The sequence below is a fragment of the Protopterus annectens genome, chromosome 2.part1, assembly GCF_019279795.1.
Source record: "Protopterus annectens isolate FY-2018-M chromosome 2.part1, PAN1.0, whole genome shotgun sequence".
In the NCBI taxonomy this organism is placed as follows: domain Eukaryota; kingdom Metazoa; phylum Chordata; order Ceratodontiformes; family Protopteridae; genus Protopterus; species Protopterus annectens.
In genome coordinates this window covers 61,566,372-61,582,116 of record NC_056729.1, presented here as the reverse complement: position 1 = coordinate 61,582,116, position 15,745 = coordinate 61,566,372, and the positions used below count along the sequence as shown (strand labels likewise).

The following is a 15,745-nucleotide window of genomic DNA, read 5'->3' as shown; positions in this document are numbered from 1 at the left end:
GTCTTGTCTTCATTTTGAACTCTGATTTTTTGCATTTTTATCAGTTTATATGAACAGCTGCTTAAAGAATCTTAAATTTCTTCCAGACTGTTGTTATTTGAGTTGATATACCCCTTCATTGTTTCATTTATTTTAATCAGCCCAAGTATATTTGATTTATTTTTCCTGCTAAATTACTGGAAGCCATCTTTTGTACATAAGCTGGAGTATGAACTTCTTTTTGCTGACCAGCTACAGGATTCTTCCCAGTCAGTATTTTCTCTTCGCCTTTTTCAGCTGATTTTCTTTCAAGCTCTCTAAGTTTCTTCTTTGCTGGTATCCAGGCAGTGTATTTACTAGCCAGTACCTTCATTTTATTAAAGCTGTCAGAATTACTAGCCCTCATCTTGCACTTTTTTTTTTTTCTGGGAGAGCTGAAATTAAGCTAGTCAGTGTGCAGCCATCTTGGAAGTCCCCACCTTTTGTTCTATGGGTCTATATTACAACCATGAAAACTCAGTTCAGCGAACGGCATTTTATGTCGAAAATCTGTTGAACTAACTATTATGGTGAGATTGCAGTACAGTGAAGATTAGAAAATTTGCTGTTTCCTCACTGTAGTGCAATCTCGGAGTTGGTATATATAATTAGTGGGGGGGGGGAGGCACAGCCCCCTACTAGAGCGAGTTCAACAAATGGCATTTTCAATGTGAAAGCCATTCGCTGAACTGACTTTTCATGGTTCTAATATAGACCTGTGTCCTATTGACCCATTCACCACCATTCTAACTGATTTAGCTTTCTAGGTGGATTAGCCTTGAAAAGATGCACTTATTGTTGAAGTAGGATGCAGTTATTGAGTACCAGCTGTCTATCATCATTGGCTGATGAAGATATTTTTGTTTTTCCTATCAGTCACTAGGTTGCTTCTTTGTCTTAAAAGTGCAGTATTCAGAAACACTAACTCACAAGTATCTTCCTCTCTAAATACTCTGTTAAAAATGTGTTGTCTTCATGCAAGTTCAGCCAGCCCTTTCTGCACTCAGGGCAAGTCTTCTAATTTCCACTATACGTTGTTCTGGCAGAAGAAGACCTCATCTTTTCCCGTGAGGCAGGAGAGAGCTGGTCATTGACTGCTTAGCCCTACCCCTTCTAGACACCTCTTAAAGTGTTTGGTTCACTGCTCAAGCCCTGATCACCTGCTTTGTAGTCAGGGGCACAACTTCTGTGGAGGACATACCTGTTTTCTTTTCCTCCAATGTTAAAATGAGAAGAACTAATACAAGAAGAAAGTACTTCAAAACTAAGTAAGACCAAGCTTATAGCTTCTTTTGCTAACCGACAATGTTTTCTTTGCGAATTGGCAAAAGATGATAGCAAAATAAGTAATTCAACTTACTGAAAAAAGAGCAATTGTAGCCAAAGAATGTATGTGCTGTAAAGGCTGAGAAAATTTAAATGAGTTTAAGCATAAAATTGTTCTTTTGTTAGAACTTTTCACTAGCTTGTGTATTGCAGATGGTAAATTAGCTGAATATGAAAATAAAGCTGTTATACTGCTTAATACTCCCACCCCCTTGTTTTTTTTCCTCAGATCGTGAAGTACATTCCTTAAGCCTTTCGCTGGTTCAAAGACAGACCATAATTTCAGTCCATGGACTACCTAGGAAGCCCAGTGCAGTTCGACTAGACAGCAAATTCATTCTGTGTGTGTGGAATATATGGGAACCTTCTAGTCCCCAAAAAGTTCTTATTTGTGAGTCAGAGGTGAGTAACATGTTTATGTGCATTTTTCAGCAGTTAGTGTTTTGTAGAAGACTGCTAAGCCTGTCTGTGTTGGCCATTAGTCTTATCTGTATTTGTCCACTGGCTTTGCACACTTAGGATAGCAATTTATGTTAGCATTCCCTTTTTTAGATTTATATTTTGCAGTCACATTTTAGATTGTAAGCAAAAAGAAGATCGAGTCCAAACCAAGCCAATGTAAGAAGATTTATTAAAAATTGCAAGTTAGCGCTTTTGGGTGGATACCCTTCTTCAGACAACATACATTAATTCCGAAACATCTTATATACATTTTAAAAACTCATTAGACAATTAAACAATTAACTTTTACATTTCACCCGCCTTTTTTTCAAGGCTGGTTTTAAAAGAACACAATTAAGACCTGGTGCTGTGTCTGCTGCCAAATTTAAAATCCATTTAAGCTCTGCATATTCAGTTTTGTTAACAATGTCACCCCCCCCCCCCCCACCTTCTTGTATTATTTGCATTACCAAAAATGAAAAACTGTGATCCGGAAAGCATTTAATATGTTGATACAAGGCATTTTTCTCATCTCTTAATCTGATAGAAGACATATGATTTAATATTCTAGTTTTGAGTTTGCAGTTCATTTTCCCCACATAACAACTTGAACATTGTTTACATTTTGCAAGGTAGACCACATTTACAGTATGGCAATCAGCATAAAAATCAAAACTATATTTTCTATCAGTAATTAGATGTATAAAATAACCTGCACTGTCTAGCAAAGTGCATGCCTTACAATGTCTACATGGAAATGTCCCCAACCTTGTATATTTTATACTATTCTTCTACCTTATTTCAGGTTCATGACATAGTACGTCCTTTAGATTATTATTACACCTGTATACAAATTTAGGTTCTCTGTCTATACTATCTCTCTATCCTTTATCGCTTAAAAGAATCTTCCAATTGTTCTTAATAATATTACTGATATCATAGATGTTACTACTAAACTTTAATGTCACTTTAGACTTATTATTATATCTATAAGATGTTCTTGTGGGCCTTCTTGAATTTTCTGAGAACCATGGATGTTATGTAGTCCAATCTCGCCTACATTCTTACCCGTGGCTTCGGCTCCGACTCGGCCAAAACTTTTCTAGCTCGAAGTCTTTCTATTGGCTGGGCTAAGATGGTATCCCATGCTGCACTGCTGTATATCCCCAGATCTCATTTGCCACTGTGTAGCTCGGCCGTGGTCTCGCTCTTGGCTAAGTACCCTTTTTCTTCTTCTTGAGAGAATTTATTGCAAACAAAAAGCTATTTTAATAGCTATTGTTCGTTTGGTATTGTTTTGTGGAAAAGTTGTGTGTGTGTGATTGTTCTGTTTTATCCCACTAGCTGTTCCAACAGGCTAGGCCCATTTCAGTTAGAGGACCTAGTCTGTCCCCTTGCTTCCCTGTGTTACAATCTTTCCAGTCTAAAACCATTTAAATTAGAGGTTTTAGTCCTACCCCCACTATTGTGTGTGTGTGTCAGAGGATCGTTCTTTGGAGTTTTTGGTTAGAGGTAGTTTTTTCCCACCCTAAGCGTGGTGTAAATCTCCGACTGTTTTTTCCAATTGGTTCCGTACCTGTAATTTTTTGTCTTGGTGATTGGGGGTGTTGGTTACGATGTCTAAAGATTCTAAAGAGCACAAGCCCTGAGGCTTTAAGAAATGCTCAAAGTGTAGCTATAAAATGTCCATTACCGATGGACATTCTGTCTGTGTATATTGTCTGGGAGCAATCCATCTCCAGGAGTCATGCAGCTTCTGTCATGCATTTAGTCCTAGGGTCCTGCAGGAAAGAAAGAATAAGTTGATTTTGAAGGGACTTCTGAAACCATCATTCGAAGAGGGTCTGGAATCTGCTTCCAGCTCTAAAGCTAAAACCACTAAATCTAAAAAGAGGTCTCCAGCTCTGTCAGTCTCCTCGGAGCCACCGGAGAAAATGGCTAAATCAAATTCGACATCCTCGGCTCCACTGTCCTCGGGGCCGCAGGAAGTGTCGGTGGTGATGGAACCGGCGTCTGCTCCAATCATGTTGGAACCTAATCGGAGCCAATCGCCTGGTATTAGACAAGTATCACCTGAGAGGAGGTCTCGATCTCCCTCCCTGTCCTCCATATCCTCCAGGACATTGTCGGATGTGGACGTCGATAGAGTGGTGCAGAGACTCCTTCAGCAGCAGGTTTTAGCAAAATTGTTCTCTGCTCCATCCCAGTCGGCTCTGGAGCCCATCCTGCAACCTACTTCGATAAGTCCTCCTCCAAGCGCATCCCAGCCTTAGGAGCTGGAGTGTTCAGCTCCGTGTGATGTCTCCAGGTCGGTTCCGATGGCCCCTCCTGGCTTATCGGTGCCGTCAGCTCCGACCCCGTTGGCGCCGTCCACAGGATTTAGGACTCGGGATTCTTCAGTCGGACCTGAGGGAGAGGCTTCGGGACATCTCTCGGTTCCTAGTCTCCCTCTCGGTGCTTCGGTGCGGGGAAGCCTGACTCCTGTCGTGGCTTTGGAGGTTGGTCGCTCCTTGGACTCAGGGGGACCAGCCTTTGAGGCCATGCGGAGTGCGCTGGCCAGATCGTCAGCGACATCATGTGGGTCAGTCATTCTGTCCCCTACTACTCCGTTGTGGGTCTCTGATCACCACCTATCTTTAGACAGGGTGCCCCAAGGCCTCAGGGTACCCCCATGAGTGGTTCCCAAGTTTCTGAGGGCCCTTCAGAGTGCTTGCCTGAGGAGCCCCCTAGAAAGACAACGTGCAAGAGGAAGCACATAGACTCCCAGGATGAGTCCCTCACATCAGATATTGACCTCGAGGAATCAGAGGGGTCCCCCAAGTCATCCTCTGAGGATGTTTCTTTCTCTGACATCCTAGAGATCTTGAAACAAAGAGGTGACTGGCCATCCAAAGCCCCCTCCGAGGAGGAGTCGGTCTTCCTGAAGGAGTTTGGTGCTCAGCCCTCTGCCTCTTGGGTGTCTACACCCTTCAACGAGCTCCTGGAAGGGTGTGGGAGAACCCTGACTCTGTGGAACCAGTCCCCAGGAGACCCAATAAATTTCTTTCTGCTCCCCTGGGTAAGGAGTTTCTGTCCAAGGGAGTCCCTGTGGATGCCATGGTGGTGGCAGCGGCCACTCAGAAGGAATTAGCCGAGACTTCTTCCACCGTCCATCCTCCTAACAAGGAGTCTAGGACTATGGACCGGTACAGGAAGCGTACCCTCTCTTCAGCGACCTTTACCTTACAGTCACGGAATTATTTATCTCACTTTACATGGCTCCAGAGAGATCTCCTCAAGGAGCTTGAAGTTACTCACAAGGGTAACGTTTCTGAGGCGGTGACCCAGACGGTTAATGCCCAGATGTCTATCCTCAATTCCATTGTTAACTCCTCCATGAGGCTGATTTCATATGCAGCTGAGGGAGCGAGTAGGGCAGCAAGTTCAGGAGATGCCCTTAGGAGACAGGCCTGGATGCGCCTTTGTCATTTTGCGGAGGCCTTCGAGTCTTCATTCACCGACGCCCCTTTTGATGGTTCCTCTTTGTTCGGAACCAAGGTGAAAGACACCCTCACCAGGTGCGAGCAGGAGGGAAAAACGCTGTCTGCTGTAGGAGTCCATTTTTCCCTTCCCTCTAGGCCTTATCCCAAGGCCCAGAGTAATGGAAAGATGTGGTTCAAGAAATCACAGAGGTTTTTTTCCTGGTGCACAAGGTGAGCCCCCCTCCAGAGGCAGAGGAGGGGGGGTTATTCAGGAAGATGCCGCCCTAGGGGCAGAGGAGGCTCCTGCAACTCGGGGGACCATGATTCCTTTCGCGGTTCTCCCTACCATCGCTCCTGATGGGAGGCCCAACTGTGTGTTACTGGAGCCAGTCAGGGGTTGAATCTCGTTATACCCGGAGGCCTGTCAAGACATCACCCAGGACCAATGGGTTTTACGAATAATTTCCGGAGGTAATGTCATTCCCTTTTCGTCAGACCCCCCCTCCGGTCAGGAAAATCCTGGATGTTCCACCCAGTCAAAGGGATTATGCAGCTTCAGGAGTTTCAAAGCTGCTAGAAAAAGGAGCCATCCAACATGTCCCCTCAGACCAGATCGGATTAGGGACTTAAGATTCTTTTTGGTGCCGAAAAGAACAGGGGACCTGAGACCCATATTAGATCTCAGCTGATTGAACAACCATGCACAAAAGTCCAAGTTCCGAATGGTCACATTGCAGTCTATTCTCCTATTGTTGGGAAAAGAAGTATGGATGTGCTCCATCGACCTCAAGGATGCTTACTACCACATCAAAATGGATAGGGCATCCAGGAGTCACCTACGCTTCTGGCTGGGAGCCAGTCATTTTCAGTTTCGAGCCCTGCCCTTTGGTCTCACCACAGCCCCCAGGGTGTTCACCAAATGCATGGCAGTGGTGACTGGTCACTTGAGACGTCAAGGATTCCAAGTGTTTCCATATCTGGATGACTGGCTCCTCACTGCCACCACCAGGCATCTACTGATTCAGACCAGGGGCGCCACTATAAATCTGTGTCAACAGTTGGCATAACATTGAACTGGGAAAAATCTGCCTTGTTGCCCTCACAGCATGTCACTTTTATAGTGCAGAACTAGACACCGTCCTCATGTGGGTGTTTCTACCACAGGAAAGAATCAGAGCCCTACAACATCAAGTTCACACCCTGCTCCCTCTGAGAAGAGCGAAGGCAAGATGGGTTCTCCAACTGTTGGGGACTATGGCCACGATAATTATGTTAGTTCCTCTAGCAAGGTTACATATGAGACTCCTTCAGTGGCTTCTCTTTGCCCAGTGGTCTCTTCAATGTCTTCCTCTTTTTCACCCTATTCTACTTACGGACAGGTGCAAACAGGATCTCAGTTGGTGGCTTCACACCGACAATCTGGACACAGGAAAGCCCTTCGTTCTGGCACCCCCGATTGCCATGGTGACCACGGATGCCTCCCAGATGGGGTGGGGGTGGGAATTATCTAGGCAGGACAGTCCAAGGCACGTGGCAAGAGCACGAGATGCATCTACATATCAATGTCCTGGAGATGAGAGCTGTGCTACTTGCATTGCAGGCACTTCAGAGTTTTCTTCCTCTCGGAACTATTGCAATCCACTCGGACAATATGTCAGTGGTGTGGTATCTGAACAAGCACGGAGAAACCAAGTCATATCCCCTGTGCAGAGACGCCATACGAGTGTGGCAGTGGGCAGTGTCTTCCCAATGTTTTCTGGTGGCAACGCACATTCTGGGGAAGTCCAACGTGATCGCAGACAGGCTAAGCAGAGCTATTCTGATGCCTTACGAGTGGTCCCTGAACTGTCAAGTTGCGGAACGGATCTTCCGCAGGTGGAGTCAGCCTTGTTGCGACATTTTTGCCAGCCCCCTCAATGCCAAATGCAGCAGTTACTTCACGTTGATCCCCCCTCAGGGGGAGTCACCCAGGGATGCTCATTAGTCCACGATTGGCCCTCCGGTCTGCTATATGTCTTCCCTCTGGTCCCCTTGCTGTCAAAGGTTATTCAGAAAGCACAATCCTTGGGAAGCAGAATGATTCTGATTGCCCCACACTGGCCTCGTCAGATTTGGTTCCCCTTTCTCCATTTATTCCAGCAAATGGAAGAGATTTTCAATTTGGGCTCATACCCAAAGGATTGACCCTTACACGGCTCCAATTTCATCCATATTGGAGTTCTTGTCTATGCTTTTTCACCAGGGCTCAGCGGCCACCACCATTAAAGTCCAATTGGCGGCAATTTCTACCTTTCATGTCACAAATGAGCCTAGTCTGATGGCTCATAGACTCTGTAAGGCTTTCCTGAAGGGCACTCTGTTACTTCGACCTCCGGTATCCGAACCTGTCATGCCTTGGGATTTAAATTTTGTTCTACAGGCTCTTACTTCATCCCCCTTTGAACCTGCAGCTACTTGTGATTTAAAATTATTGACCTGGAAGACTCTTTAGTAGCCATCACGTCAGCCAGGCGCGTTTAAGAGATTCAAGCTCTATCAATTAAACCCCCATACTTGATTTTTCATAAGGACAGGGTTTCTCTTAGACTGAACCCCTCCTTTCTCCCCAAAGTGGTGTCAATCAGTAACCTTAATCAATCCATTGAATTGCCAGTGTTTTTTCCCCAGTTCTCAAACAAGGCAGAATTCAAATTCCATCAATTGGGTGTACACAGACAACTACGTTTTTATCTGCACAGAACGAAAAACCTCAGAAAAACTGATCAATTGTTTGTTTCCTTTTCGGAAAACAGAATGGGGTCTCCTGTTTTCAAAGTCACTCTGTCCAGGTGGATCTCCAGTTGTATTTCCTTTGTTTATTCATCAGGGGGTAAATATTTACCGTTTCCCGTAAAGGCTCACTCTACTCTGTCTGTATCTACATCTACAGCCTATCAGGCCAGATTGTCTATGGATGATATTTGTGCTGCGGCTGTTTGGGCATCTCCTCACACCTTTGTTACTCATTACAAGTTGTATGTGGTATCTAGGGGCAGGTCTTCCTTTGGTTCCACAGTGCTCAGGAGTATCTTCCACTGAGCCTCCCAGGATTTAGGTGCTAGGCACGCTGTCCCACGGGTGAGATTGGACTACATAATATCAAGAAGTTATGTACTCACCATAACATTCGATGTATGTAGTTCATCTCGCCTCACATTCTTACTTACCCCCCCTCCTTCCCCCTTCCTGGAGGATCTGGAGGTTAGGTCTGGTTTCAGCGCTCCCCTCATTCTTGGTTTGTTCTTCCTTTCCTTGGGTGTTGTTATGCATGGCGAATGAGTGCTGGTGTTCGCAGCAAACTAAATCTGGGGATATAGAGCAGTGCAGCATGGAATACCATCTTAGCCCAGCCAATAGAAAGACTTCGAGCTAGAAAAGTTTGGACATTCAGCTCCGAACCCACGGGTAAGAATGTGAGGGCGAGATGGACTGCATACATCGAATGTTATGGTGAGTACATAACTTCTTGTTTCACTCCATCTTGTCTATTTAAGAGCACTTCATGTCTATCCATGTCTATTTTATTTTCTTTATAACCCTTATCTACCAAATGTCATGTCAAGATATCCATTTCTGTATAAAACACATCAATATCTGTACATAGCCGTGAAACTCTATAACACTGACCCTTCACTACATTACGAAAGGTATACTGAGGATGCATGCTATGAGCATCCAAAAAGTGATTCTTCCAGCATTCTTTTCTATAAAGGGTAGTTTGCAGAATGACTTGTTGATTTTTAATAACATTTACATCTAAAAAGGCTATTCTTTCACTGCTAAAATTAAGAGAGAACTTTAAAAAAAATCAGTTGTAGTATCCATGTATTTGACATATTCACAAAGGGAATTTTCATTATGTGCCCATAACATAAAATGTCATCCACAAATCTTACATAAAACATAACATATTTGTTCCATAAATGCATTGTGTCATGCAAATATTTCTGCTTCCAATAAGCTAGCACCAGATTTGCGTATGAGTTAGCACATGCTGTGCCCATAGCAATGCCTTGTTTTTGCTTATAGTAACTACCATTACAAATAAAAACATTATTTTCTAAGATCAACCATAATGCTTCTAATATCAGACATTTGGTTTTCTCATCATATACATTTTTGTCTTTCATAATTTCCTCAATAGCTTTAATTCCAAAGTCATTGCCAGTAACTGTAAATAAATTATTTACATCTAAAGTTGCTAATAATACATCTTTAAGATTCAAATCATGACAAGTCTCATATAATTCAGCCAAAAAATGTGCAGAGTCTTTCAAAATACCTGGATATAATTCAAGTAAAGGTTTCAGCTTAGCTTCTACCCACATTGAAATGCATTCAGTGACCCATCATCTCCCCAAGAAGATGGGCCGCATTGGTGGAGGTAATATATGCTTATGAATTTTCGGTAGTGTCGTAAATAGGGGTATCAGGAAGGGTGGTAAGCACTCTTTATCTAAAATTTGTTCAGTCAATAATGTTTTAAGTTGATCATTTACTCCCTTAGTAATGTGTTGAATCTTGTGGTGAAATCATTTCATAAGTAGTTTGATCATTCATTAAGGTCTTTAATGATCCGATGTATGCTTCTGAATCCATTACTACAATACCTCCCCCTTTATCCGCTGGTTTTATTACTATATTAGGGTCTTGTATTAAGGTATTTAAAGCTATCCTTTCAGCTTGATTTAAATTATTAAAACGACAGTGTACATTCTCAAAATACTGTCTAATATCCCATTCACATGTTTTTAAAAAAGTTTTTGCAGTTGAATTAGTTGGGGCACAAAGGTACTTGGCTGTTTGAATGTGTTAGCTTTGTGCATATTATCTTTAAACATAACGTTTAAGGCAACATTTCTACCAAACAGATTTAAATCTAAAAGGACATCATTCAAAACAGATGCTCTACTTGGCACAAATGAAAGACCTTTCCCCAATACTTGCATTTGAACATTTGTTAATTGCACAGTAGATATATTAAAAACATTGTTGACATTATGGGAATTAAAATCATGATAACCAGAAACAGTCAGTTCGTTGTTTTCCTTCGTTTTACCTCTCTTTGGGTTGAGCGTCCCCTCTTGTATTCCTTTTTTCTCACCGGCACAGTAAACAAATGAAAAGTTGTCGCATTTTTATTTACGGGAACTTTAGGTCTCGCTCCCAAACCCAACACTGGCTCACTCTTCTGCTGGCTGACGTCATGTATTGGCGTCTGGTGAGCAGATCATATCAGCTGTTCCTCGGCTGCTGAAGATGTAACTGGTGTAGGCATTATAGCCAAGGAAATAGTTGGACCAGTCACAATGTGATTATTATCAGTATTAGAGAAGTTATTATTAATAACATTAGTTTGATGATTTCCATCCCCTACGCTAAATTCAGCTCTAGGAGTCTCTCTAGGCCACATAAAGATATTACCTAGCACAAAATCATTAGTCTCTTTGGATCTTTTTCATTTTCACTTGTTGAAGTTTAGATTCAAAAGCAGCTATATTATTTAACACATCTGTGATCTTTTGTAAATGAAGTTCTGAAGTATAACGCAATTGTAGATATTTCTGAAATCTTTTTACTTCTTCTCTTAAACCTTGTTCAGTTGATGTATGAAACTCTATTAATAATCTCATGTACTAAAAACTAATGTCAATGTTAATCTGTTGCCATTTGTCCAGTAGCTCTGGGAAGCTATCTCCCTGAGCAGGCATGCATAGCACCCGCATCCCTCTGGGCACTATCTTATATTGCAAGCATGCCTCTAGATGAAAATGTTGCCATTGCAACCATTTTAGTTTTCTCAGAGAGTCATCAAGACAGTTCAAAAGTTCAAAAAAAGTCTCAGTCAATTGCTCACTTAGAGCTTGTTCTGATGTTTCCATCTCACTCCGTGGTAAATCCATTTTTTAGCAGAGGATTTGTACACATAAAAACATTATAATTAAATCTCTCAGTCACTGTAGTCATCAGTTGTGTATGCGGTTGGTAGCCCAGTTCTACCACATCATCTTCTATATCAGCCATAGTGGGAGGGAGGAGCAACAAAATTCAGTAGAAAATAGACCAAAAATACTTCCTTCGTTCCCTTAAGGACTCTTCTTTACAAAAGTAGAGATAGCAAGCAAAAAGAAGATCGAGTCTAAACCAAGCCAATATAAGAAGATTTATTAAAAAATGCAAGTTAGCGCTTTCGGGTGGATACCCTTCTTCAGACAACATACATTAATTCTGAAACATCTTATATACATTTTAAAAACTCATTAGACAATTAAACAATTAACTTTACATTTCACCCATCTTTTTTTCAAGGCTGGTTTTAAAGGAACACAATTGTTAAGAACTGGTGCTGTGTCTGCTGCCAAATTTAAAATCCATTTAAGCTCTGCATATTCAGCTTTGTTAACAATGTCACCCCCCCCCCCCAACCTTCTTGTATTATTTGCATTACCAAAAATGAAAAACTGTGATCCGGAAAGCATTTAATATGTTGATACAAGGCATTTTTCTCATCTCGTAATCTGATAGAAGACATATGATTTAATATTCTAGTTTTGAGTTTGCAGTTCGTTTTCCCCACATAAAAACTTGAGCATTGTTTTCATTTTACAAGGTAGACCACATTTACAGTATGGCAATCAGCATAAAAATCAAAACTATATTTTCTGTCAGTAATTGGATATATAAAATAACCTGCACTGTTTAGCAAAGTGCATGCCTTACAAGGTCAACATGGAAATGTCCCCAACCTTGAATATTTTATACTATTCTTCTGCCTTATTTCAGGTTCATGACATAGTAGGTCCTTTAGGTTATTATTTAGCCTGTATACAAATTTAGCAGAAAGGTTGCAACAAGCAGCTATTATTATTCCCTTGAAAAATACTTTACCACAGTACTGCATTCCCTCTCTTTCTTTTGGCTCTGCATATGAGTATCTGTGCATCTGTTTGATCTTGCATTATCAAGTCCATCCAATTCATAGTGCTAGACTGATCACTGCAGTTGGCTCTGAACCATCATTCAGGATTCTCTGCATAGTTCAAGCTCTTCCTTTGACTCCCACAGTGCAGTGCTCCAACCCTATCACTCTATATTTCATTTACCACCATTGGGATTGTATGCCAATCTCCAGAACTCTTGAGGATAATGGTAAGTTTGACTCACTTTTCCTTGTTTTTTAAAAAGAAGTAAAATTACTTTCTCCAATTTTTTTCTTTAATCTAACTTTACAGATGTCCTTCTGTGTCACTGTTGCAGTATTCTTCACCGTAGGTATCTCCTACCATCCATAGCCCAATGTCCGGCCAGTATACCAAAACGTTTACATCTTATATACGCTGTACATCACATGCATACTGCTCATACAGGACATAGGGCATAAAGGCAACATACAGACGCAGTTACCCAGAACTTCTTTGCGGGCGATCTGAATGTCCTTTGTTGTGCTGGATACCTATCCATCAGATAAGTGCCCCATTGGGGTTTTTTTTCTTATTACTGTTGGTCTGGTTTTCCTTTGATAACCTGGAGTTGATATCGTCCAAGAAGGGAAAATGTCAGTGTGGGAGACAGATTCCCCACAAGGACTGTCATTAGCAGTGTCTTTTTTGTTTGGGTGATTCTTACGACCATACCTCCTGTAGTAGATGTTAGGCATTTCTGCCAAAGACTCTTAGAAGCTGGTTGTCCTTCCTGGCCATCTATCTCAAGAACCAGAGGCTTAAACAGTTAGCCTAGGGTAGCATGGCAGAATCTGTTAACCCTGAGGTAAGGCAAAGAAATCTTGGCCGGATTTTTTTGGCTGTCTAACCTCCTCCAGCTGTCTCTCTAGAAGCAGGTGATAGCTTTATAAACTTTCCAATGTCGACTTTGGATTTGTCTTCCATGACCCCATCAGAGGCTGGTGTGGATCCTTCCTTTAGCATGTCCTCTGAGGCTTTGCAGGCATCTGCTCCAGATGTTGAGGGGGAACCGTGGTTTATTATATTGGCAGGCTCTAGAGGGATTCTGAAGATTCTCACCGGGAAAGAGTACTCCTATTGAATCGCATCACTGTTAGGAACCTCCGTTGTTTGTTAGGGCTCTCATCCCTACCAAGAAAAAAACAGAAGACTAAACATTCTTCTGTACATCCTAAGGACCCTGAAAGGTAATGACAGGAGTTTACTCAGAGCCTGTTTAATGCTTCAGTGGCCTTGAAACCTCCCCAAGGGGTTTCTGTTCCTTCTCCCCTTTGGGCTTCAACTCCTTCCAAAAAGCCTAGTGAACTTGACTCCAAATATGAGGATTTAGAGTCTGATGAAGGGTCCTTGTCTTACTATTCCCAGATGCCTTCTCCTTTAACTTATAACTCTAATTAAGAAGACTGCATTAGCCCTGGGTCTCCTTTGGAGGAGTTGTCTTTTGGGGATATAATAGCCAGAATGATGGAGTATTTTTAGTGGGATTCTTCTCAGGTGTCTGCTATCCAGAAGAGGTACTATGAGTTGCTTCAGGTGGACATTTCTAAACCTTCTACAGTACCTCCTATATTGGCTGCTTTGTTAGACACCTTTATAGCTGCCTCTAAGATTCCTGATTCTCAGCCCTGTGCTCATTTTGAAACCTGACAGGGTTCTGTAATGTTCCTGAGGATTGTCATTTTTTAAGTGTTGTTCTGTTGACCCTGCTGTGGTGTCAGTCTCCTCTGATAAGCCTTTAAGCTTTTAGCCTCTTCCAAGCTTCTGCCTTCAGATAAGGATAGTAGGGCAATGCAGAGAATTGGTAAGAAGGTTTATACCGCTTCTACTTTGGCCTTTAGGGCCATCAATTATCAGACCGACATGACCAGATATGTTGTGGCCTTGGATTGCCCAGGCTTCCCAGGTTTTTTCTGACCTCCCTAATTCTAAAGGAAAATCTTCTGCTTTCTCTGTTTTGGGTTCTACCTGTCAGGTGGCTCACCAAGTCAATCAAGTGCAGCTATGATGCTGATGATGCCTCTTCCAGTGTTCCTGCCTTTGGGTCTGTTATGAGGTGCTGCTCTTGGCTTTGTCTCCAATCATTACCTGAAGACATTAAGGCTAAGTTGCTGGATCATTTGAATAATAAGAATCTATTTGGGACTGCTGCTGCTGATATGTGTAAGTCTCTTCAAGAAAAAGGTAAAGCTTTGCAGGACCTTAAACCTATTTTTTTTGTGTCTGCCATTGCCAAGTTCCAGAAGAACTATCCTATTAGGTCTGCTTTTGTTCGCAGGCAGCCTCATCAGGCCACTTAAGGCAGAAAGGGTGGTAAGCAAGCTCCTCCTGTCTGCTTCTCTTTGACATTTACCCCCCCCCCCCAACCCTTGGCCAAGTTCCCTTGTCCCTTCAGCTCTCCCCCTGTCTTCCAAACTGGCAGCTCATCACCTCAGATTCTTAGGTTCTATCCATCAGAGTTACTGCATGGTGTGGAAGTCTCTTCATCCTTTTCAAGGGATTCTGCGACCTCCCCTAGAGTGACTTTCTCATTTCTCAGAGGTTCCTGGGTCCCTGGTGGACCAGGGAACTAGTCAGCCTGTCCCTCTTTCTCAAGTGGGAAATGGATTTTACTCCAGAATGTTCTTGGTTCCTCAAAAGGAGGGCACTTGGACACCTATTCTGGATCTCTCCTTGCTCAACACCTTTCTCAAGGTTCCTTCTTTTTGAATGCTTTCTCTTCAAACTCTGTTTCCTCTGTTGCTGCCCCAGGCTTTTCTGGTGTCCTTGGATATGAAGGATGATTACCTTCATATTCCTATTTACCCTGTTTCAGGAAGTTTTTATGCTTCTCTGATTCTTCCTTTCATTTTCAGATGTTCTTCATCTCACATTGCTGCAGTCCTAACACTTGGGGTAGTCCGCTGTCCTCGGTCGGCCCGAATATCAGAGTATAAGGCTGGCGTCGGTCATTTGACTGACATCAGAACGCCAGGGTACAAATGCGCATGACCGACGTCATATCCTCAGTCTTTTTTGCCGCATGGTCCGATGCAGAAGCAGTGTTGCAAGTGCCGTTCGGCGTTCTGAAATTTTTCGGAGTTTCAGACCGAAGTCAGAGTGGGTTAAGTACCCGTTGGGGAATATTTTGGTTTTCTTGCCTCAGTGATTTACGGATGTCAGAAAAAGTGAATAACTGTATTTCTTGTGGGAAACAGATACCGCATAGGGATTACCATAATTTGTGTATACCTTGTTTGGGGCCTGAGCACGGCGTTGTTGGGTGTCGCTTTTGTGCTAGGTTCAATAAGCGCACTATTAAGATTAGATTGTGCCAGGTTGGTCTTTGGGAAGCGTGCAATTACAATATGCCGCCGGATACTCCGCCGGCTTCCTCAAAGAAGCGTAAAGAAGCAGTTAAACCTAGGTTAGAGGAGTCCGAACGGTTCTTTAGAGGCGCCAGTGGAACCGGTGGTTCGACGGAGGCCTCTGGAGTCCCAGGGAGAAACTTTACTTTACAGG

General features: G+C 42.7%; 1 protein-coding gene across 1 annotated transcript in view; it reads left to right on the top strand.

Annotated features, from left to right (window-relative positions):
• DYNC2I1 (dynein 2 intermediate chain 1) overlaps nt 1–15,745 on the top strand; it is a 774,274-nt gene that overhangs the window by 265,400 nt on the left and 493,129 nt on the right. Inside the window, exon 5 of the mRNA XM_044062024.1 lies at nt 1,574–1,746. Within this exon, the coding sequence (XP_043917959.1) occupies nt 1,574–1,746 (173 nt within the window). The remainder of the gene's footprint in view (nt 1–1,573; nt 1,747–15,745) is intronic.